The 24203-nt window shown below is 41.6% G+C and overlaps 1 protein-coding gene across 1 annotated transcript in view; it reads right to left on the bottom strand.

Annotated features, from left to right (window-relative positions):
- Positions 1–1634: 1634 nt before the first annotated feature.
- Positions 1635–24203, bottom strand: part of LOC149453975 (membrane-spanning 4-domains subfamily A member 12-like) — a gene marked incomplete at its 3' end in the record, with an annotated part of 46722 nt that continues 24153 nt past the window's right edge. The window contains exons 2-5 of the mRNA XM_089687982.1: positions 20293–20576; positions 10999–11109; positions 8591–8647; positions 1635–1913 (exon numbers count right to left, since the gene is read on the bottom strand). Coding sequence (XP_089544108.1) covers positions 1635–1913; positions 8591–8647; positions 10999–11109; positions 20293–20571 — 726 coding nt within the window. The remainder of the gene's footprint in view (positions 1914–8590; positions 8648–10998; positions 11110–20292; positions 20577–24203) is intronic.

Below are 24203 nucleotides of genomic sequence, written 5' to 3'. Positions count from 1 at the left end.
TTCATAGGCTTTTTTGAGTTTGGGCAAGGACACAGGGGCCCCATGATCCCCTATTGCCCGGGGGTCCCATGAGTTGTCAGTCCGCCCCTGACTAGGAGGATGAATTTCTGTTAGGAAGATGGAATTAGGGAGGATGATTTGTGCTAGTATGGATGACTGAAGGGATTTGTGCTAGGAGGGGAAATTTGGGGCAAAGATCAGTGCTAGGAGAGGGGATTTAGGGGAGGAATTGTGCTGGGAGAGGGGAGAGAGGATTTATGCTCAGAGGGTAAATATGAGGGGTAGAGGAACAGTTGGGGAGGGAGAGGGTTTAAGCTGCGGGGGGGGGAGGGATTTTTACTGGAAGAAGGGGAATTATTGAAGGGAGAATTTTGTCTTACAAAGGTAATTTATGCTTAGGATATAAGTGTGAAGATTAGAGCTTTTTATTTTTATTTATTTTGGGGGGGGGGGAGGCAGAGGATTTTTACTGACACTATGCTCCTACGTTTTTTTTTTTTTGGGGGGAGGGGGGCACCATTGGCATAACCACCCTGGGCGCTAGATGACCTTGTCTCGGCACTGGCCTGTAGATTAAAACAAACTATGACCAAAGCTGAATAATGTTCTTGCTATGGGTGTAGCACATTTGCATACTCCCTGATGCCTGGCCAAAAATCTCTGCTGATGGCACCATCCTGTCCTGTCTTTCTGTTAGGACATTGCTTAGATCCTCTTAGCTGATCCAAACTCCCATACGCTCTCTCTCCCCTATTACAGTAACAAGGAGATAGTGAAGCACACATGTGTGTTTGAAGGCTCACTCCTGTGATGGTGGGAGTGAGCAGTAGTGGCTGGGAGTATCTTAGCAATATCCTAGCATAAAGGCAGGATGGGATGATGCCATTTTTGGGAGTTTTTCAGCCATGCTTCAGGAGGTATATAAATGGCCTACACCTATAGCAATACACCCATTGCATACCTAGCAGGAGGTTTTAACCCTCCCACGCTCTATTGAAAACAAAAAAAAGTTCCAGATTTTCAGCTAGATCAGGGGTCTCCAAACACTCCTCCAAACAAAGGGACAGTTTATTATTCTTCAGACATTAGGGGAGCCAGACCATGGCGAATGGGAGTAAACAATGTCCCATCATTGGTATCAGGAGAATTACAAGTGCCCCATCCTTGGTGTCAGTGGCAGCAATAGTGCCCTATCGTTGGTGTCAGTGAGAGCAATAGTGCCCTATCCCTGGTGTCAGTGGCAGCAATAGTGCTCCATCCCTGGTATCAGTGGGAGGAATATTGCCCCATCATTGGTGTCATTGGGAGGAATAGTGCCCCATCCTTGGTGTTAGTGAGAGTAATAGTGTCCCATTGTTGGTGTCAGTGGGAGGAATAGTGCTCCATCATTGGTGTCAGTGGGAGGATTAGTGCCCCATTGCCATTGTCAGTGCAGGAATTATTACCCCATTATTGGTGTCAGTGGGAGGAATAGTGCTCTAAGGGCCAGATAAAGACAAACCAAGGGCCGCATTTGGAGACCACTGAGCTAGATACACTTTAGCTAATCCCTCAGCAACCTTAAAGAATGGTTGATCTTCACATCCCTTGGCATGAGAATCTTATTCTGGTAATGTTAGTAATGACAGACTTACAAGTGCGCATTCATCTGTCTGGTAGCTGCTTCTTGGATGACGATCGTTCTCATAGCCATCGTGATTATTATTATGGTGGTTGTTATGGTCGTCATCGTAGTCATTAAAGCCACCATTGTTAGTGTTAGCATTATTGTTGTTGCTAATGTCAACATCATTGGAGGTATTTGTTATATACACAGGATAACATCCGACTGTCGCCAGATCAATGATATTTAAAATCACAGCTATGATGGTGATAGTACAGCTGATGATGCTCAGGAAGAAAGAGCCTTTGATCTGTAAGGAGATAAGAGGCAGAGCATGTCATTAAAAAAAAACAAAAGCATATAACACATTCCATCACTTCAAACATAAGGTCATCATTCGTAGCTATACAGATTTTAGAGAGATAGATATTAGATAAGTGCGGCACTTACTCAACCTTTTATCTTTAAAAAATGATTAGTGTGTCATCAATGTTTTAAGAACTTTCAGCAGCTGATTTATTCTCTTATTTCAGCTTCTTTCCTTTTGCTGCCAGAGCCATTTTTGCAGTTATATGTTGTTATAATATATTACCAATTTTTATTATACTATAAAAGCAGTTTTAATTTTGTTGACTAAAATATGACTAAAACTAAAACAATTCAGATGACTAAAATACAACTAAAACTACAAGGGGTCTTCAAAATGTTTCAGCAATTTTATCCATATACACATACAGTTGTGAGATGGGGAAACAGCTCTCATTGTGAATTAAATGTTTTACTGACATTCTGTGATTTAGCCACAAGATGTCACTGTTTTTCTTAACACAGCCTCAGACTGCATAGATATTTCTGTATTCAGGAAGGGGTGGGGTTTTACACATGGGAGCTCAGTGAATAGGAAGAGAGACTGCAGCCATGTTTTGATGATGGTGAAGGAAAAAAGCCATGTGAGCAGAGAATCCATTGGCATTCAGGTGTGAGAACTGCAGCTAGTGAAGCTGATCCTGTTCAGAGAAAGGAAGATCGCTGCCAGGAAGGCTGATGAGATCGCATGCTTGTTGGAGAGACATTTGTTCTGTTCTGAGTCACCAGTGGATGCAAGGCAGACCCGCGTCGGTAAGATCGTGCACGCACCTCATTTCAGTGTTGGCGCCTCCAGAGACTGAGACAGGCCTATAGTAAGTTAGTTAGGGTCCCTGTTTGTGTCAGGCCACAAGTGTAATTACTGATCATTGGAAGGACTCCACAACTTAAAGTGACATTTCACATTGGAGAGCTGATAAAATCCTACAAACTCAAGCCAGACTGGCGTTTTGCTCAGAAGGAATACTCAGGCACGTGCTACAGGACCAGTTATGGGAGGGGGAATACTGTAGATTTGTGTAAGATTTTAAGCTGTTGTGCTGCACCGCAGGCTAGCCCATACTGTACACCCATACACGGATTCCTGCTCTTTTAGGGTAATAACAGGTAAGGTGTGGCAGCTTATTTGTGCCCGCCAGTAGGTAAATTACTTTACTTTCTACCTTCATCCATCATAAGGTGCCGTGCTGTGCAGCACAAGGGTCTCAGCCTTTGGGCTGGCTGTATGTAAATTTATTGTATGTTTCCAGCATTTGTGGTTGTGTTTATTTGCCACATCTAAGTAAAATTCTGTTGTTTCAAAAGCTGGTGTTGAGGTTGCTTTCCTCGTTCGTGACTTCACTGTATCCTGGGGAGCCCACCCCGGTACACGGCTTACACAGTGCTCAGCATACAGTTGCAAGAAAAAGTTTGTGAACCCCTTGGGATTACGTGGAGTTTTGCATGAATTGGGCATAAAATGTGCTCTGAACGTCATCTAAGTCACAACAATAGAAGAACACAGTCTGCTGAACATAATACTACACAAACATTAGATGTTGCCATGGTTTAATTGCACATAACATGTAAACATTCACAGTGCAGGGAGGAAAATGTATGTGAACCTTTGGACTTAATAACTGGTTGACCCTCCTTTGGCAGCAATAACCTCAACCAAACGTTTCCTGTAGTTGCAGATCAGACCTGCACAACGATCTGGAGTCATTTTGGACCACTCCTCTTCACAAAACTGTTTCAGTGTAGCAATATTCTTGGGATGTCTGGTGTGAATCGCTCTCTTAAGGTCATGCCACAGCATTTCAATTGGGTTGAGGTCAGGACTCTGACTGGGCCACTCCAGAAGGCGTATTCTGTGCTGTTGCAGCCATTATTTTGTTGAATTACTTGTATGCTTTGGGTCATTGTCCTGTTGCATCACCCATACTCTACGGAGCTTCAGTTGGCGGACAGATGGTCGTACGTTTTCCTGCAAAATGTCTTGATAAACTCTGGAATTCATTTTCCCATCAATGACAACAATCCGTCCAGGCCCTGAGGCAGCAAAGCAGCCCCAAACCATGATGCTCCCTCCGCCATGTTTTACAGTGGGGATGAGGTTTTGATGTTGGTGTGCTGTGCCTTTTTTTCTCCACACATAGTGTTGTGTGTTCTTCCCAAACAACTCAATCTTGGTTTCATCTGTCCACAGTATATTTTGCCAGTAGTGCTGTGGAACATCCAGGTGCTCTTTTGCAAACTTCAAATGTGCTGCAATATTCTTTTTGGACAGCAATGACTTCCTCCGTGGTGTCCTCCCATGTACTCCATTCTTGTTTAATGTTTTCCTTATTGTAGATGTGTCAACAAAAATGTTAGCATGTGCCAGAGATTTCTGTAGGTCTTTAGCTGACACTCTGGGATTCTTCTTTACCTCATGCAGCATTCTGCGCTGTGCTCTTGCAGTCATTTTTACAGGACGACCACGCCTAGGGAGATTAGCAGCAGTGCTAAACTTTCTCCATTTGTAGACAGTCTGTCTTACCGTGGACACATGAACATCAAGGCTTTTGGAGATACTTTTGTAACCCTTTCCAGCTTCATGCAAGTCAACAATTCTTGATCGTAGGTCTTCTGACAGCTCTTTTCTGCGAGGCATGGTTCACATCACACAGTGCTTCTTGAAACCAGTAAACCCAAAACAGGTGTGTGTTTTTTAAGGGCAGGACAGCTGTCAGCAACACATCCAATATCATCACACTGATTGGAGTCAAGGTTGGCTCACTCCTGGCTCCAATTAGCTCTGGGAGAAGTCATTAAGCTAGGGCCTCACATACTTTTTCCTCCCTGCACTGTGAATGTTTACATGTTATGTGCAATTAAACCATGGCAACATCTAATGTTTGTGTAGTATTATGTTCAGCAGACTGTGTTCTTCTATTGTGACTTAGATGATGTTCGGAGCACATTTTATGCCCAATTCATGCAAAACTCCACGTAATCCCAAGTGGTTCACATACTTTTTCTTGCAACTGTAAATGAGTACACCCCAATAGATGTGTCAGAAAACCTTTACTTTCCTTTCAGAATCATCATTTTCTATGGGACACTATACTACAAAATACTCCCACAAATGCGGGCCATTGATTGCAAACAAGATTTGTTAATTTGCACACACAAAATTTTTTTTTATTTTTTCCAACAAATTCATTCAAAACCATGTTGCAAAAATGAATACACCCCAATAAATGTCTTAGGAGCAAAGCTGAATTTTAGACCACAAAATCCCAATAACAAGAATTCAACTACAGTTTAGTCTAATTATTCATTAAACAGGTGTCCAGCAGACAGTTGATTATAAAAGGGCATTACCTAACAAAATAAACCCATGTTGTCAGCAATGGCACCACATGGAAGAGAAGTCACAAGGCCTCAGAAAGAAAATAATTTCTTTACACAATAAAGGTAAAGGCTGCAAGAAGATCAGCAAAGCTTTACTTATCAGTCAAAATACTGTAGCAAAAGTGATACAAAAATTGAACAAAGATAGAACTGCAACAATCTCACAGAGACGTCCAGGCCATATGTCAGGGGTCGGGTGTTCTGCCGCAATACGCCAGGCGACGCATGCGCAGAACACCGACATGCTCTAGCCAGCGGGTAGCGGGACCTGGGCGATCGCGGCAGCTGCAACGGCCGCGCATGCGCACTCGCGGACACGCGGCTGGCACCAATGACAGCGCAGGGCACGCTATTTAAACAGGACAGGAGGTATGTGCAATTGCCGTTTGGTCTTATTGTCTTGTTCCTGTGATCTGATTTGTGAAGTTTCCTGTTGCTGACCTCTGCTTGATCCTGACCCTGCTGATTGTCTCCTGCTTGACCCCTGGCTTGACCTGACCACTCTCCTGCCTGATCCTCTGGTACCTCACTGCCCGTTAGTTGCTGAACCCGGCTCGTGACCCTGACCATTCTCTGCCTGCTCCTCTGGTACCTCGCTGGCCGCACATTGCTGACCCGGCCTGCCTGACTACTCCTTACGTTACGCTGACTCTCCATCCATCCCGCACGGATCAGTCCCTGCTGCCAGGCCTACCAGCCTCTTCACATCAGGCTCTATTCCCGCAACACCTCTGACGGTACTCTCTCCACTGCTGGACGTACTCAGGGGTTGCGACCTGGTCTCAGTCTGCTCCAAGTCAATCCCCACCATCAGGGGCCCTGATGAATAAGCAGATTGGGACTTAGACTCCACGCCCTGAGGAACCCCTCGCTGTGGGTTGCTAGAGATAGGCATCCCTTCTTCATCAGAGCTTAGGGATGCCCTTCGAAACGCATCAGCTGTACTGAGTATCCACCCCCATGATGGGATCCGCGCTGGCTCTTTATCTTTCAGGTCCCTCTGAGGACTTACATGCCTGATTTTATTCGCTGTTTTTGAGTATTATTTTATAATTAATAAACTTTGGTTACTGAGGAAATGCGCAAGGTATTTTTGTTTCGATTTGCAGTATTGATCGGGCTTCCCCAGCCTTATTTGGAGCTGCACAAATCTACATGCATTGGTGGTCGATCTTTCCAGGTCTGGTTCCATCTATTCGCCACCCGCCTGGGTCCTTGAGAGCAGGAGATTTCGCTTATGATCCCCTCCACCCAGCAACATCCACCATGGGGGTCCCGAACCCACAGGTGGGACAGCGGAGCTTGTAAAGCATGGCAGGGGAGGTTGAGTCGAGGGCCGAGCCGGGAGTGTGTATAAAAGCCCCCCACTGCAACTGTCGTAAGACATACTGCGGTGGCAGTAAAAGGGGTTAAACCTTGCCTAAATTTCAGCACCAGATAGAGGATGTTGACACATTTCACATGCTACTGTGTGCATTGCATTAAGAGTAAGAGTGAAAAACGCTCCTGCTTATTTTCTATTGCAGAAGGAACCACACCACCATCTTTTCCAAGGTTTGGATTTTCACTTGAATTCTGAATGATCAAAATCATGACACGCCAACAGATGGCAGCACAAGGCTGCACACACAGTCAGAGGGAGCACTGATCTTCATGAGTTAGTGTGCCAAAAGACATCGTCCTGTGTACATCAGGAGCTGAGCAACTAGTGTTATTCTGAGCATCTGCTATTTCATAATGGAAAGCAGGTTAGAACAAAGAGCAAGCATGAAATTATGCGTGAAACTGGGCAAATCGCTGGATCTATGCAATGTTGTCAAAACAGCAATATTTGAGCTGGACCTTTATTTTCGGGAAGATAGCATTTTTCAGGGGTTGAGCTTGTTGAAGGTCTTCCTGATCTCTCGTTGTCTTCCATTTATGTTCTGCTCTTGAAGCGGGCATGCCACTCAAAACACCTCAAAGGACTCATTGCAGCATCACAGTAAACTTGCCAAATCATGTCATGTCAAACGCCTCTGTGGCAGATTTGCCCAGTTTCAAGCAGAATTTCACGTTTGCTCTTTGTTCTTACTTGCTGTCCATGATAAAATAACAGACGTGGTAATGCACACAAGAATAGTACCAGTTGCACAGCTCCCGGTGTACACAGGATGATGTCTTTTGGCACTAAATCGATAAATAATCAAATCCTTGTGAGCTGCTATAAATATAACACAACCCCATGTGCTTAACCAATTAAAAACAATATATTGTGCTTACATTTTTCAACAAAAAAACTCACATATACATATATAGAAACACAACCAAAAATGAAAAATGATCAAAACTGAAAAATAATAATAAAATAAAAAATAAAATTGATGTGAGCAATGCGCTCAATGGACTTTCATACCAGTTACCAAGCCTATAGTTATCAAGCCTATAGTGAAACAAAGATTAGTGCTGCGGTTTCCGCAAACGCCACAAGAATTATACTCTCATGTATAAGGTGCTAAACCGCACCAAATAAATACAGCCTTAAAAGTAGATGTGGTAACTCTCTCTTGTAATGCTTTGTAAAATCAGACCACTTGCCGTATTCCGTGTGGACGTGGTGACATCAGCCAAGCCTGCACCCCAACACGTTTCGTCACAGGGCTTGTGACTTCAGGGGGATTATATGTCACTATATGAACATTTACTTATGTACATTATCACTTGGAAGGTTGATCGTTTACATGTTGTGTTAATACATGCACATGTAAGTATATTCAATTATAGTGTGACGTAATTTAATGTATTGCGTTGCACAGCTTGTGTTCCTTGTGCAGCACTAGTCAGTGTTTCATGATGTCTTTTGACACACTGACTTATTTTCTTCTATCTTTAAACTTTTTGATACTACCTTGTATGGTATTGCAGCCTCACCTGAGATTTCAGATGGTGAAATATTGGTTCAAGATAATATGTGTAAAATGTTTGAATGTAAGCTAACAGCTTTGACTATTAGAAGTGTCCTAGGGGGTTGTATTGTAGGGAAGCTGATAAGGAACAAAACAAGCAGACTGGGGGATTGAGAATGACAGGGAAATTGGGGATCAAAGCAAGATTTCCATATCTCATATCTACTGCTGGGCAACCTAAAAGAGCATTCACCAATGAAAGGTTTAGGTAAAGTCTAATCAAATTCCAACAACCTTTTACTGCTATTCCTATTTCTACTAGACACAAATAAAATTACGAAAAGGAGAACATACTCACCAAACTGATTCTGGGCTTTTGATAAGCAGAAAGGGTCAGAGATCCGGCAACAATGTACTACAAGACAACAACATGCGATGGTGAACAATCTACCGATTGTAACTGATTTCTATGACACAATGACAATTTCATTCACACACAGATGCACATGCAGAGTTATTTCATGATGTCAGTGCAGAATATTAATTGTATGTACAGTATAGTACAGCTACCATTCAGAAATAAAAGGCCCATGGCACAAAATGATTTAGCATTATTAACCCCTTAACGCCGCACCTCCTGGCCTTATAAGAAGTTTCTGATGCCAGGAGGTGGGACGGGGTTTATGATCACATAACTGTGGTGATTGTCGTGATTGGCTCACATGATCAGAAATCTCCGAATCACAAGTAACGACCGGGAGCTTTCACAGGTCTGAGTCTTGGCACAGGTTTATTTACATTTGGGTATGCAAATTTGCAGCCTCTCTGAGTCAGGGCGAGATCGTAAATTTGCATACTGTCCGCTCAAAGGGGTTAAAAGTCAGCAGGCTATTGACATATACTAGAAAGATTTTGACCAACATTGGCATTTCAAAGACAAATTAAATGTAATGTTGAGGAAAAATGTAAGGTTGTACACAAAGACCTGGGGAAAGAGCATCATCCCTTTATAGAGTTTATTTTATACATTAGAGAATATTGGTTAACAATATAGGACAGGGGTCTCCAAACTTTATAAATATAAATATTTTTTTTTGGGGGGGGGGGGGCAGACTTAGGCCAGTGGGAGAAGAAAATGTCTTAGCAGCTGGTGTCAGTGATAGTAAATAATGCCCCATCGTTGGTATTAGTAGGAGGAATAGTGCCCCATCATTGGTATCAGTGAGAGGAATAGTGCCACATCATTGGTGTCAATGGGAGGAATAGTGCCCCATCATTGTATCAGTGGGAGAAACAATGTCCCATCATTGGTATCAGTGGGATAAATAGTGCCCCATCATTGGTATTAGGGAGAGGATTAGTACCCCATCATTGGTATTAGTGAGAGGATTAGTGCCCCATCATTGGTATTAGGGAGAGGATTAGTGCCCCATCATTTGTATTAGTGGGCGGAATAGTTCCCCATCATTGGTAATAGGAGGAGGACTAGTGCCCCATTATTGGTATCAGTGAGAAGAATAGTGCCCCATCATTGGTATTATGGGGAGGATTAGTGCCCCGTCATTTGGTATCAGTGAAAGGAATAGTGCCCCATCATTGGTATTAGGGGGAGGAATAGTGCCCCATCATTGGTGTCAGTGGGAGGAATAATGCCCCATCGGTAGTGTCATTGAGAGAAATAGTGCCGCATCATTGGGATTAGTGGGAGAAACAATGTCCCATCATTGGTATCAGTGGGAGGAATAGTGTCCCATCATTGGTATCAGTGGGAAGAATAGTGTCCCATCATTGGTATTAGGGGGAGGAATAGTGCCCTATTATTGGTATCAGTGGAAGAAATAGTGCCCCATCATTGGTGTCAGTGGAAGGAATAGTGCCTCATCATTGGTGTCAGTGGGAGGAATAGTGCTCAATTGTTGTTATCAGTGGGATGAATAGTGCCCCTATTGTCAGTGTCAGGAACTATGCCCCACTGTTGTTGACAGTGGGTGAATAATGTCCCAAGGGCTGGAAAAAAACAAGTAAAGGGCCACAGTTTGGAAACCATTGATATAGAGCATGGCTTTGGGCATCACATGTAGAGGTGGGTGACCAAATAAATATTTTTTCACTACAAACATCATATAGAGAAAGATTAGAAAATGTGGGTATTCTCAATTTGCAAAAGGACCATATAAAATGTGACTTAAAATCAATGTTAACTCTAACTGGATGAAATGTACTTTGTGAAGGCTCCATGTATTAAAAAAAGTCACCTTTGTCATAATATTTTCCATATTGCTGATCCCCTCAATTCTCTCTTACTCTTGATGTCTACACACACTCATTTTACAGTTTGCTACACATCATTGCTTGGACCTGCTTCCTGATGCAGTAAAAATGCAATAAAACATGGCTATGCAATACGTGCCAGGTCAGTCACTTGTAGTTTTCATCAGAGATGTGTGTTATGGGGTGACAACTCAGGAGTACAGTTGGGAAACAGTTGTCACCACACAACTTGAAGATCTCCTTTAAGTAACATATTCAATTATAAGCAGGCAGAATGTGTATCCTGCAAAAATGTTCTTGAATGAATGGATAGCAAGAAAACGTTTCGGGAAAAATAAAGCAAAAAAATCCAAGTAATTAGCGTCAATATTAAACAATTCTGTGAAGTTACACTGATGGAAGCTGATCTGTAGTTGGCAATTGTTTGTTGCACATTGTTACACAGTTCTGTCATATAAAAGACTAAAAGCAACAGGTAATAAAAACAATACTTACAAAGATGGGGCCCCAAAAAGAAATACCGCTTACACTTGTGTTTGTAACGGCGAGGATTGCTAAAGCAATACCTAGACCAATCTCCAAGATGGCCACCACAATTATTAAAATCTAAAGAGGAAAGATATTGTTTAGACAGCTGACCCAACATTGCATTTCAATTCACACATTAAGAATGTTTAGGTTTATAGGTCCCCTATGCCTTTAACAATCATGCATCTGAAAATGTAAAAAATTAGGTGGTATAAAGGTGCTCATTCCTCCTCAGTACTAGGATTTCATATTACCTGCTACGAAACTAGATAGATGTCCGTGGTATATGGTAAACATAATTATTCTTAATTATGTTATACATTTGCCCTCTGGGGCCACTGGATTTGTTTTGGTTCCCCCTAAGCTCTGCACAGCCATGCAACACACTTTTTCCACACTTGCACGCTTGGAGTCAGTAAATAGTCCTTGAGCTAGCTTTCAGATGTTTTTATTAAGGGGTTAACAACTTGGATAGGGTCTAGGGGTATGGGATTGGGTATTGGGATGCCTAAGGAATTGTAAAACTTGAGGACAAGCTTTTTAGCAACAAATACTGCTCAAAAAATGTGGAATAGCAACAGTCTTGATTAAGGAGCACTAAAGTCCCCTTGGTGTACCTCCTCAGAACCCGAATGAATCCTCTTCACCGAGGGTATCCCTGGGCAAGGAGTCCCAAGAGCTAACAATGAAGTAGTTGGGTATTGCACTTGACCACCCTCTCCCCTTTTACACCCAGGGGGTGTAGAAGCACTCAAACTATCCTGTCCTGTTAGCTTGGTGGCTGTCTTCAGGCCTTATGCTAAGCTGGATCCTTCCCTGCTGCACAGGTTGTACTCCCTAGGATACAGTGGGACAGTGGAGATCCTCCTTCCCAGCGATGTGCCTGTAGGTAGGGTTCCCTCCCATGGCTCAACACTCAAGCCTTCCTCTCAGTCCATCTTTCACCCAACACTGCACACTGCTCCCCAGGCTCCACATTTAAAGGGTGTCCTTGGTCATCATGCCCAGCCTCCAGCCAGAGGATTGGCAAAGGTCCCTCAAACAAGCAGATCTGGGCTTCCTGCCCTCCTCCACCCCTGTTCCAGAAAGTTCTCTGAGTTTCTAGAAAGGTGAAAGGGTTCCAGAAGCCCTGACCTGTAGAACCTCTCAGCCTGTCCTGTGGTGAGATCGCTACCTCACTCCCAGGCTGACTCATCTCAGGCTGCTACCTAGCTTGTATTTAAAAAAGAAAACAGCAAAGCCAATCTAGCTTATCCTAGAGGGTACACATTAAAAAAAAAGAACTGTATTAATAAGGCACATTCCTGCATCTGCGGTGCCCACAGCACCTCATGGGCTAGATTTCCATCACTGGAGCCTGTAGGAACATAACAGCTGGTGCCAAAACCAAAGTTCCTCTACAAGGACTACTTCTTTTATAGAGATTTTTTTTATTTACTGGTCCCTACCTAGTGTAGAATATTTTTAAACAATGCTTAAGTAAGTTCTATATGAGAGTAAAAAGTATTTCTACTAATGATGGGAAAATTGTGTGGAGATAACATTGCAAGGAAAAGTTGTCTCTTTGCCGCTGCTGCTATAGGAACAGGTCTTCAATAGGTCCAACCCTGAGCAATAGGGAGTGTAAAAAACTGGTTGACAGCTATTGCTTTGAGATGATGAGTTCCTTTATTTGGCGCTTTCTTCCTCGGTGCTGACTGAGCAACCTATGGGCTGTTGGGAAGCATGTGAGAAGGTAAGGGGTCTACAGCTTTTTCAATGGGGATGGTAACTTTTGTAGAACCCCTCTAGATCAGGGGAAGCTAGTTGCTAATTGCTAGTTAGGCTGAGAAGCAGCCTGGGAATAGTCAGCAGGGTCAAATTTGGGTTAGGGCTGAGAGGCTCTGCAGATCACTTCCTTGATACCTCCCCCTGCTCTAGAATCTTGGAGAAGATTCTAGAAGCAGTGCGCAGGGGTGAGGAGGGGCTGATCTTCATACTTAGGGGATCCTGACAAATCCCCAGCCAGGAGGCTTGGCATGGGGTCAAGACAGCCCTTAAATATTAGGAAGCCTGCTCAACAGCAGGAGAGTTTGGGTGGAAGATGTGAGGAAAGCTGAGATGCAGGAGCCTGGGAGTGAGCACGGTGGAAAGGGGCCTATCTACAGGCTAGGACCTGGACATGAGGATCCCTCAGCCTCACCAGTCCCCATAGGGAGGACTACCTGTGGAGTCAGGAAAGGAGCCAGCCCAGCAGAAGGCCTGAAGGAAGCCAACTACCTAAATCAGCTCAAAGGCAAAGACTGACTGAGTAACCCTGCACCCCCTGGGCCAGCTAAAGGGAAAAGAGCACTCTGGTGGGAAACCTGACTAGCTCCTTACCCTAAACTGTTCAGTTTAAAGTGGCAGGCACTGGATCCCCCTTGCCCAGGGATTCCCCTAGACATCTGGGTAAAGAAGAGGATTTATCTGAGGTCTGGGGTGGTACACCAGCAGAGGCTGGAGAGCTCTTCAGGAAGAAAAAGTTCTGTCTTAGGACTTGTACATTGCTGCCAGGAAGTTGTCCTCAGTGTATTGTTCCTTAGGCATCCCATACACCCCTTATCTCATCCAAGTTCAATACCCTAATAAAACCTAAAAACCAAGCTCAAGGACTGTTTACTATCTCTGGAATGCACGTCTGTGGAAAATGCGTGTTGCCTGGCTGTGCAGGACTATAGGGGGGCCCAAATATTCAGCAACTCCTAAGGGGGTAGTGCTACACTTCTATGCCTGAGGTGCCATGCTGATGGTCAACTGAATAGTTGGGAGATATTCATCCAGTGAACCACATATATTTTAAAGTGACCCCTTCCTTTGGCAATGCAGGGCAAAGTAAAGGGTCACTTAACTTCTCCCCACTCCAGCAGCATATACAACATATACACACCTTTTCTTCATCCCGTGCTCTGCATAGGCAAAAAGAAGAGGTTTCTTTAGCAATCAAGATCTATTTGCTTACTGATGTCTTATAGTTTCTCTCCATTTTCAGTACCTGAGCAATCTAGTAAGTGACAATAGCCAGAACACTGTCATTAGGCTTTAAAAAATGTCAGTCTTGTTGGCTAATGTCAAAGCAAGTAAAGATTTCCATACTTCTGTACATCTGTAAGGTTGATTAGAACAACTAGAAGTCAAGAATATATTTATGTAAAAAATATTTCTGCAAACCATAGACAATTCAAGTAATATGTGTAGTTGATTTTTCAGCACTGCATCCCATATAATGTATACAAAAACAAAGTGAAAAAAGGTATGAGACTTTTAAAGTGCTATATCACCCTCAGGAAAAAATACTCGTACAAACTATTTATAAAACAAATAGTTTTATTACAAAATAATAAAACCAAGAAATATATCCATTAAAACAGTAAATATACAGTATCTCATAAAGTGATCAGTACAGTGAACCTCATAACACTTTCCTGAATCAAATACTTCACATAATATAGTGTATTGATAACAGTAAGAAGGTAGCTTCCGCCAACACGTTTCGCCGGGTAAGCTTCTTTAGGGGTTCGAATAGGGTACACTGTTGAACACACCATTATGTATATTCAAGTAACCACTGTTGTATTTATATTTACATATATGTCTTTACAAACACATATTAAATATTATTTTATTTACGGGGGGACCCCATCTGGGTGCTCTTTCCAGTTTTCTCGTCCCATTGAGTTGTGCTGTGTAGTCTTGATGATCATCAGTATTGGTAAGCTTTGAATATTTAAGATGTGTTTTTATAGACATGAAGCTATAAAAATATATACACAACAGTGATTGCATGAACATACTTAATAGTGTGTTTTACATCAACAGTGTACCCTAATCGAACCTTTGAAGAAGCCTACCTGACGAAACGCGTTGGTAGTAGACACCTTCCTTCTTTCTTACTGTTATCAACACATTATATCATGTGAAGTATGTGATTGAGCAAGGTGTTATAGGGGTCACTGTACAGATCTCTTCATGAGATACTGTATGCTCACTGGTCACTTTATTAGTTACACCTTGCTAGTGCCAAGAAAATCTACCCCACACCATTAAACCACCATGACCCTGAACCATTGACACAAGGCAGGATGGATATATGCTTTATGCCAAATTCTGACCTGACCATCTGAATGTCACAACAACCAGTGTGCCCATTCTCCTCTGACATCAACAAGGCATTTTCATCCACACAACTGCCGCTCACTGGATATTTTCTCTTTTTCGGACCATTCTCTGTAAACCCTGCAGATGGTTGTGCCTGAAAGTCCCAGTAGATGAGCAGTTTTTTGAAATAGTCAGACCAGCCCGTCTGGCACCAACGACCATGCCACTTTCAAAGTCACTTAAATTCCCTTTCTTCCCCATTCTGATGCTCAGTTTGAACTTCAGCAAGTTATCTTGATCACGTCTAGATTCCTAAATGCATTGAGTTGCTGCCATGTGATTGGCTGATTAGCAATTTGTGTTTCCAAGCAATTGAACAGGTGTTCCTAGTAAAGTGGCCAGTGAGTTTACAGTTTTTATGGATATATTATCTGGCTTTAATATTTTGTAATAAAACTATTTTATGTTTTATAGTTTGTATGAGTATTTTTCCTAAGAGTGAAATAGCACCTCAAAAGTTCCATACCTTTTTCACCTAGTGTTTGTCAATCATAGAAATGTGTAGTAGGTCACTCTCAAAGCAATATGGGGGATCCAAAAACATTCTGAAAAAGGAGAAGAAAGCTGTCTTGGTGATAATGTCCTCTGATGGAAAAATATTTGTGTTATTGCATAGTTATTTTGGCCTAGCTTAGGCCAACGTAGATATATATATTTCATACCTGGCCGAACCCTGTGAAAGAGGAGAATGACTGTAGTAACTGATCCTCATTGCTTTTCCAATCCCGTGCTGAACGGCTGTCTGCTGCATAGTGAACACGGGGGGGGGGGGGGGGGGTCACTTGCTCAACACAGGCGCCATTTAAAGAAGGCGTTCTATTTTTCTCAATAAATAGGCATTCTCTGGATGAAATGGAGATTGTGACATCACCATGCTTTCTCATTACCTCATCCAATTAGAGAAGACTTTACATATTTGATGCAGCCACTTGGCACACAACAGAAGCCAGCATGGATCATTGTAGTAGCCCACATGGAAGAAAAATATATTTGAAATATATTTTAAAAATATTCTTCCCAAATATATTGCCATATATTTGAAATACTACAATTTTGGGGACACACACACACACACAATGCGTTTTTATTACAAAGTATATGGAAAATATTTTTAAAAATACATTTCAAATATACCGTATTTCTTTAAAAATGTAAATCTACATTTTTGGAATGCATTTACAAATATAAAAAACTAATTTTAACATATTTTTACATATATTTGTAAATGCATTCTAAAAATGTAGATTTGTATTTTTAAAGACGTGGTATAGTTGAAATCATTTTTTTAAATATTTCTCATATATTTTGTAATAAAAATGCATTTGAACATGCAGTGTGTGTGTATGTATGTATGTATGTATATATGTATGTGTATATATATATATATATATATATATATATATATATATATATATATAAATAAATATATTGAATATGCCCAAAATTGCAGTATTTCAAATATATGCCAACATATTTGGGAAGAATATTTTTAAAATCTATTTCAAATATATTTTTCTTCCATATGGGAGGGGAAGCTATTACAGTGATTGTCTGCTTCTATAGACTTCAATCAAGTATGAAAAAGGTATAATTAATTTGAACCAAGCTGGGCCAATGTAACTGTGCAGAAAAACATAAATGAAATTCAGTTTTAAAGGTTATTTCCAGATTTGCAGCCAAACTGAGATAAAATCTACTTTATATTTGTCACATGTCCCCATTCACATAGCAGAACATAACAAATATTTAAAAATTGCAGCTTACATTTTTACATGTTCTCTTCTGGAATTTCCAGCCAGAAAAAAAAATGTACGTAGTTATTTCTGTTGCTGTGTTTACCATAACTAACCCTCTCTGAAGGCAGCTGACTCATCTATTGTACTAAATTTAAACATTGTCTGTTTTAGCGAAGGATTATCCAGAATAATGCAAAACAGGTCCAAGGCCGCCTCTGAACTGTCAAGGGTATTGCTCAATTAAAGCCAACTGGATTTTACCAATCTGCCTTCCAAACCCTACAAAATGCCTTGGTGGAGTTATTGTTTCTCTGAAATATAGACCTTCTTTTACCAGGGCACTGCTTCATGGTTTCAATCTTCACCTGACATCCACATTTGGGGTACTTCAGCAAATAACTCCAGCTATGGATATTTTGTACATAGTTACGTTGGTCCATACCTGAAATTCTTACTAACCACTTCAAGGTCGGCTAATATACATACAGCTACAGACATCATCTTGGTATTGTTTTTTTTAAGGCAATTGGCTTTCATGTAAAAGCAATCCTAGCAGCTAATTAGCCACTGTACTATCGGGTACCTTTCCTGGCTCTCCAATCCCACTGGAGACTGAAGCTGACGGTTCTACCAGCTTACCGTAGAGATGACTGGGGATCGGATCTTCCGGTCATCTTTATGGTACAAGAAACCAGAAGCTGCAAGAATGTTGTTACTTCTGGCTTCCCCAGCATGTAATCAAGCAATGTTTTGCTTGTAAAAGCATCTGATCAAACTAAAGTGCCGCTGCCCCAACGTGTTCACCCGCAAAAGTGAATGCATGCGTAAGTCCTGCACGCAGGGCAGGACTGACAACTCATGGGGCCCCGGGCAATAGGGGACCATGGGGCCCCTGTGTCCTTTCCCAAACTCAAAAAAGCCTATGAAAAAGGTACCAGGGGCATCTCATGGGGCCCCCTACTGACCCCGGGCCCTCGGGCAGTGCCCGAGTTTCCAAATGGTCAGTCCGCCCCTGCCTGCACGTATACGTAAATGGCAATCACACCACATATGTTAAGTATTGCTCAGAATATCAGAGCAAGAGCAATAATTATAGCACCAGAACACCTGTCCAATAAATATATATATAATGTTTGGGGGTTTTAAGTAATAGGAGAAAAGTGTCAGAATAGGTCTGGTCTTCGAGTGTCAGATCATCTAGGATTGTTTAGTGTTGTGCGTAATCTAACTAATATGCATTCCTTGCTTGACATTAAAGGGAGGCTACATATGACCAAAGTTTGTGGATACCTGACCATCGCACCTATTGTGTGGCCAAAAGTATGGTGACACCTCTTCTTTACGGTGGTTTTATCCTCCTGTGCATTATGTCTTTTTGTAAATTGCATATATCTATGATTCCTTTTTTATGAACTATGCATTTTCTTGCACACATTAATTTGCTACCCAGTCATGTGATGGGATTCCAGCCTGAAAATGCCTTCATGATTACATGAAATGCCTTTTTAGTTTTTTTATTTATTATTTATTTATTTCAGGTACTTATATAGAGCCGTCAATTTACGCACATTAACATCAGTTCCAAACCCTCAAGGGGTGTACAATCTAAGGTCCCTAACTTACATTCATACATACACATATTAGGGCCAATTTAGACAGGAGCCAATTAACCTACCAGCATGTCTTTGGAGTGTGAGAGGAAACCGGAGTACCCAGAGGAAACCCATGCACTCACAGGGAGAACATGCAAACTCCAGGCAGGTGGTGCCGTGGCTGGGATTTGAACCAACGATCCTAGTGCTGCCAGGCGGAAGTGCTAACCATTTAGCCACTGTGCTGCCCCTTTTAACTTGTGTGTTTCTGTAAGTTTAGCCAGTACCGTCACCATAAAATACAGTTTATTTGCCTCTGTGCTGAGTTTGGCCCTAGGCAGGAATGAGGGCTCCCAAACCACCTGGGTGATCTCCTATGGTGGGATCCATTGGGGATCCTACTTTTAACATGAAGATTTGGGGATACTTGCCTATCATCCCTTTTAAGGCCAGCAGCTAAAGGAAATGCTGCTCTTCATTTTTAGGGCAACTACATCAGAGGTATGAGGTTTTTCCATTATCCAATCAAACCTATTGCTGGGATCCTGAGTACCTACATATTTTAAAAGAAACAACTGCATCATAACCAAATATGCCTAAAATGCTTTGTGGACTTAATATAGTTTATTTTAGATTTGCTTTTACAGTAGTTTATTTTGCTTGTTACCAACATCATATTCTCCCACAAATTAACCTTCTAGTGCTAACACGATAATACACATCTACAAAAGAGACAGAGCTTAAAATTAAGGTGCCTCACACAATTCTGGGAGAAATGTCTCACCGCATACAAATCCATGTGTATTTCAGATATCCAGGCTACTTTCTGTCGATGATTCCTGGGCTCATCTCCAAAATAAAAAAGGTATTCTCAGACACTGCCTTTTGGCAGCCAAAGTTGTCCTCTCTCATCACTGGAAGAAGACCTTTCCTCCTTTGCTCCTGGAATGGGCCCAGGTTCTCACGACATAATGGCAAGGAGATGTTGGTAGTGGCAGATAGTGCTGACCTTGAAAAGGTCCATAAGACCTGGACTTGTTGGTGGATGCATAGGGATACTACAAACATTCGAGACCTCCTTGATTAATACCTCCTGCTTTATGCTATAGGCGTGTACTTGGAAGCTTCTCTAATTGTTCAAGGTAGAAAAATCCTAAGAACCCCTACTACCTGCTACCTAGAACTGAACATGTCTGGCTGTCCCTGGTTTTATGGGATATTCTGACAGCTCCCTCTCCTTTCCCTGTAGTTGAGATTGGTATGTTCTTTTGTGTTTTGTTATATATTTTTTTCTCTTTAAGGCCTCCCCAGTTGTCCCCGAGGTCCAACATTTTCCTGTTCAGATGTACAGATAGCACTTGTGTAAGGCATCTAATTCATACGCATGCATTATTCTATTATCGCCTACATAGTTTATTTTGGCATTGTACATTGTACATCTGTGAATTAGAGTGAGGAATGATTAATTTCAGTAGAATGAGGAAGACTTAAAATTCCTTCAGATTTAACTGCTGTCTGAGTTCCACGTCTTCCAATCTCAGTGCAATCCAAGAAAAGAAATAAACTGTGGACTTGAGATCCAATTTAAAAGCATGAGCACAACCAAGCAATTCAAACAAGAGCATCCTCCTTCCTTACTCTTTTCTATTACTTTATAAAAACATGTGCATTTTAAAATGTACTTTTTTCTGTATCTAGACCCCTGTGTTGATGGAGCTTCTGCTCTTATGGCTATAATTTATTCTGCAAATACTTACTCCGAGAGCCTTGGGTTTACCCTTCAGAAATGTCTTGTAAAATGGTGGAGATGGGTCTGCATTCTGGGGTGTAACACTGTCCACACTCCATGGTGGGATGACACTGTAGGGACTCCAGGTCTGCTCTTGGTTACTGGGATAATATGCAGGGGGTGGAGGACTGTCATTCTTGAGGATGTTTGTTAAAGGCACATCAGACATCGGAGCTGTTGGCTCACTATTGCTCATTATGGCCTCATAGCTGGGAGGATTGGCGTTGACCTCAGGATCAGACATCATGAAATCTGCAATAGACATGGAAACAATCAAAACCATCATTTTTAGGTTGTAGTTTATTTGGGTAAACCACTGCCATATATTTTTTATGAGTCAAGCTAACCAAAGAACGTTGGAAATGTGGCCATGAACTGACCATAGGAAAATCTAATTATTTCAAGATAAACATGAACTTTAGGTGCCTAGGATTTCTTGTTTATACCAATAAGGAAGGAGGGATGAGCATGGAAGAGACCTGGCTAGCATCTGCATAGCTCAACCCACTCCTGCACTGCTTACGTGCGACCATTTATGTACATGGGCCGGATGGGAGCAGTGTAGGAGCGGGATGCCGTTCATAAACGGCGCACAAATTTACAGCCTGTGCGCGCTCCCTGGGAGCGCACAACACCGCAATCTGGTGCCCGCTGTGTCCAGAACACCGATCACTGTACGGGACCTCTGTGTGATTGGCTAATCAGTGATCACATGAATAGTAGGAAGCAAGATGTCACTTCCTGAATGATGGAAACTGACTGCTAGAAAACGTAGGTTAAAAAACGTCTGTTTATCTGTGTTTGGGTTTAGAAGCGTTTTTTAAAGATAAGCACAGGAGAACCTCCCAAATGCACAGAATGCACTGAAAAGTGGTAAATTATTAACTATTTCAGACTGTTTCAGAGAAATACAGAGAGTAGAAGCAGAGACAGCAGTATGTATTGAGATTAGCTTAGGTGTGAGTTGCTCATTAACATTTCTTTTGTTTCCAAGGGTAGAAAAGCTGTCTGGTGGAGGGAGTCATTAAGGCCACCTGGTAGGGGGTCTTCATAAGGAATTTGAGGTGTGAATGGTCATTAACATATCTTTTGTTTCCAAGGGTGGGAGAGGTCTGAGGTGTGAATTGGTCATTACAATGTGTGACAAGCTTGGTAGGAACATCCTGTGTTCAGTGTTTTGTCCATCTGAGTACCTTGAAAATGCTTTGCATGCATGCAAAAAGGCTTTGGACAGCATCGGGAACTGGAAGTTTTCAAGCACTTATAAATGCGATTTGCGCGTTTACAAGCATTTTGCATTTGAAACGCTGATAAAATCGACTGCTGAACGCAAGTTTTCTGCATTCAAAAAAACAATTGTAAACTCAAATGCCTCTAAACGACTGTAAAGATAGTTGTGTACATGGACACATAGGAAAACATTAGAGTGAGTTCGGGGAATGCTGAAAAAATTGCTGAACAGCTCCTAAACGTGAGTTTATCTGCTGCAGTGTACATGAGCCCTTAGCGGCTGTGGGCTTGTAGTTTTCAATGAACTACCATGGCACTGTGGTAGTTCATTGAAGCTTCCTGCCAGAATATCTGTTTGACCGTAGATCCCATACACCTCGTACATCCCATATCTCCCGTACATCCCATACAGCAATCCGATATTCTGACAGGTCTGCAGGAGACCTGCATTGCACCGCTGATCTACTGATGGCTGGTGCAATCCTTTCCAGGCTTCTTTGGACAAAAATAATACATGCACATTTTTTTTACCTGCAAAAAAACCCAATTTTTTTTAGATTGGTTAATGTGGGCCACGATTTCAACCAACGAACGAACGTCTCTCAGTCATCGGATGACCGATCGGTCGATTTTCTAATCGTTTATTCCCACCTTTAGACAAAGGAATTGATGTACTAAAACTGGAGAGTGCAAAATCTGGTGCGGCTGTGCATGGTAGCCAATCAGCTTCTACCTTCAGCTTGTTCAGTTGGCAATAAAACCTGAAAGCTGATTGGTTTCTATGCAGAGATGGACCAGATTTTGCACTCTCCAGTTTTAGTAAATCAGCCCCTCAGTGTTAGCTCTGTTTGTTCTCTGTGTGCAGAAAAACACTAAGGGCCAGTTTACACTGCATGCACTTCAGTTGATTTTTTTCTGCATCCAAAACGCACAAAAATTAGGTTATATGGTTGTCAATGTTATAGTTCACATTAGTGCTTGCATTTGCAGAAAAAAAAAGTAGAACATGCTGCATTTTTCCTGCACAGAACTGTACTGGAACGCAGTAAAATGCACCAAAAACTCACCAGAATGCACACGTCCCTGTTTAAATTGAAGAAAAAGAGAGGGAAAAAGTGAAGTGGAATGCATAAAAAACACACTGGAGTGCGTCAAAAACGCATTGAAAATGCACCAGAATGTGCCAAACGTGTCAAAAGCGCATATGCAGAAACGCATCTGGACTGAGTTTCTATAGTGTGAACCCGCCCTGAGTCCTCATGCACACGGGACGTTTTTACAGCGGCTGTTCTTGGCTTTTGCCTGTTTTTTTTACAACCAGTAAACCCCCCAGCATGTTATCCTATGTGTCCATACACACATAGACTGTAATCAACATTTTTGGCTGGAAAAAAAACCCAGGACTAGTGGGTTTCTAGAGGAGTTTTTTAACCACTTCCTCTCCAGCCCATGTATATAAATGGCCAGATGGTAGCAGTGCAGGAGCGGGTTGCCATTCATAAACGGTGCCTGCCATTTTAGCCTGTGCGAGCTCCGTGGGAGCACGTGGCACTGCGAACAGCGATCGCTGTACGGGACCTCTGTGTGAGGTCCCGATCATGTGATCACTGATTGGCCAATCAGTGATCACATGAATAGTAGTAAAAAAGATGTCACTTCTGACATCATTGCTTACTACTTGTGAAATCTGTGAATGATCACAGAGGTCACATGGTACAAGGCTATTCACAACAGGCTTGTACCATGTGACAAGCTGTGATCAATAACAGCTCACACAGTATTTCTCAATGGCTGCAAGTATGCAGCTAGAGAGAAAGAGAAATGATTGCTTTTACAGCCTTTATGGGTGTAAAAGCAATCAGTGTAAAAAAAAAAATAATAATAATCTTTATCACCCCCCCAAGTAGTACAGTGTCACTATGGGGACACTGTACTGCTAGGGTGACAGTATGTTAAAAAAAACATAAATAATAATATAAAAAAATAAAAGTGTAAAAATGTTTTAGAAAAATTATAATTTTTAGTTATAAACTAATTTGGGTTATTTTGTTTTTACTTAAAAGATAACTGAATACATTTTGTCCAAGATTTATGAAGAAAGATTATTTATTTGCAAAATTTTAGAAGAAAAACACTTTTTTTCAAAATTCTTATAGCAAAACAAACAAAAATCCCAGTGGAGAATAAATACCACCAAAATAAAGATTTATCTGTCTAAAAAAAGCGCTAAAAAATTTATATGGGTAGTGTTGCATGCCCGCACAATTGTCATTCGAAGTGTGACAGTGCTGAAAGCTGAATATTGTCATGGACAGGAAGGGGGTGAAAGTGTCCGGACTTGAAGTGGTTAACCTCCCTGGCGGTATGATTATTTCAGATTTTTGGTGCTGAAAGCGGTACCATTTTTTTGCATGGAAATATGTATTTTTTTTATTGTAGGCTGTAATTTTTAGGAAAAACTCACTGAAATCTGTCCGAACAAGAGTCTAGTAAACATCCCGGGTATGATAAAATTTGAAACACAAAATCATAAATTATAATTTAATAAATAATCATAAAAATAATATAAAAATAATAAAAAATTTAATTCAATAATATAATCAAACCAAAAACACTGAAATGTGAAATAGAGCGCCAAGTTCGCACATT

The sequence above is a fragment of the Staurois parvus genome, unplaced genomic scaffold (assembly GCF_062004578.1).
Source record: "Staurois parvus isolate SC_StPar_1 unplaced genomic scaffold, SC_StPar_1.0 ptg000443l, whole genome shotgun sequence".
Lineage (NCBI taxonomy): Eukaryota > Metazoa > Chordata > Amphibia > Anura > Ranidae > Staurois > Staurois parvus.
This window is presented reverse-complemented; position numbering and strand designations above follow the sequence as displayed.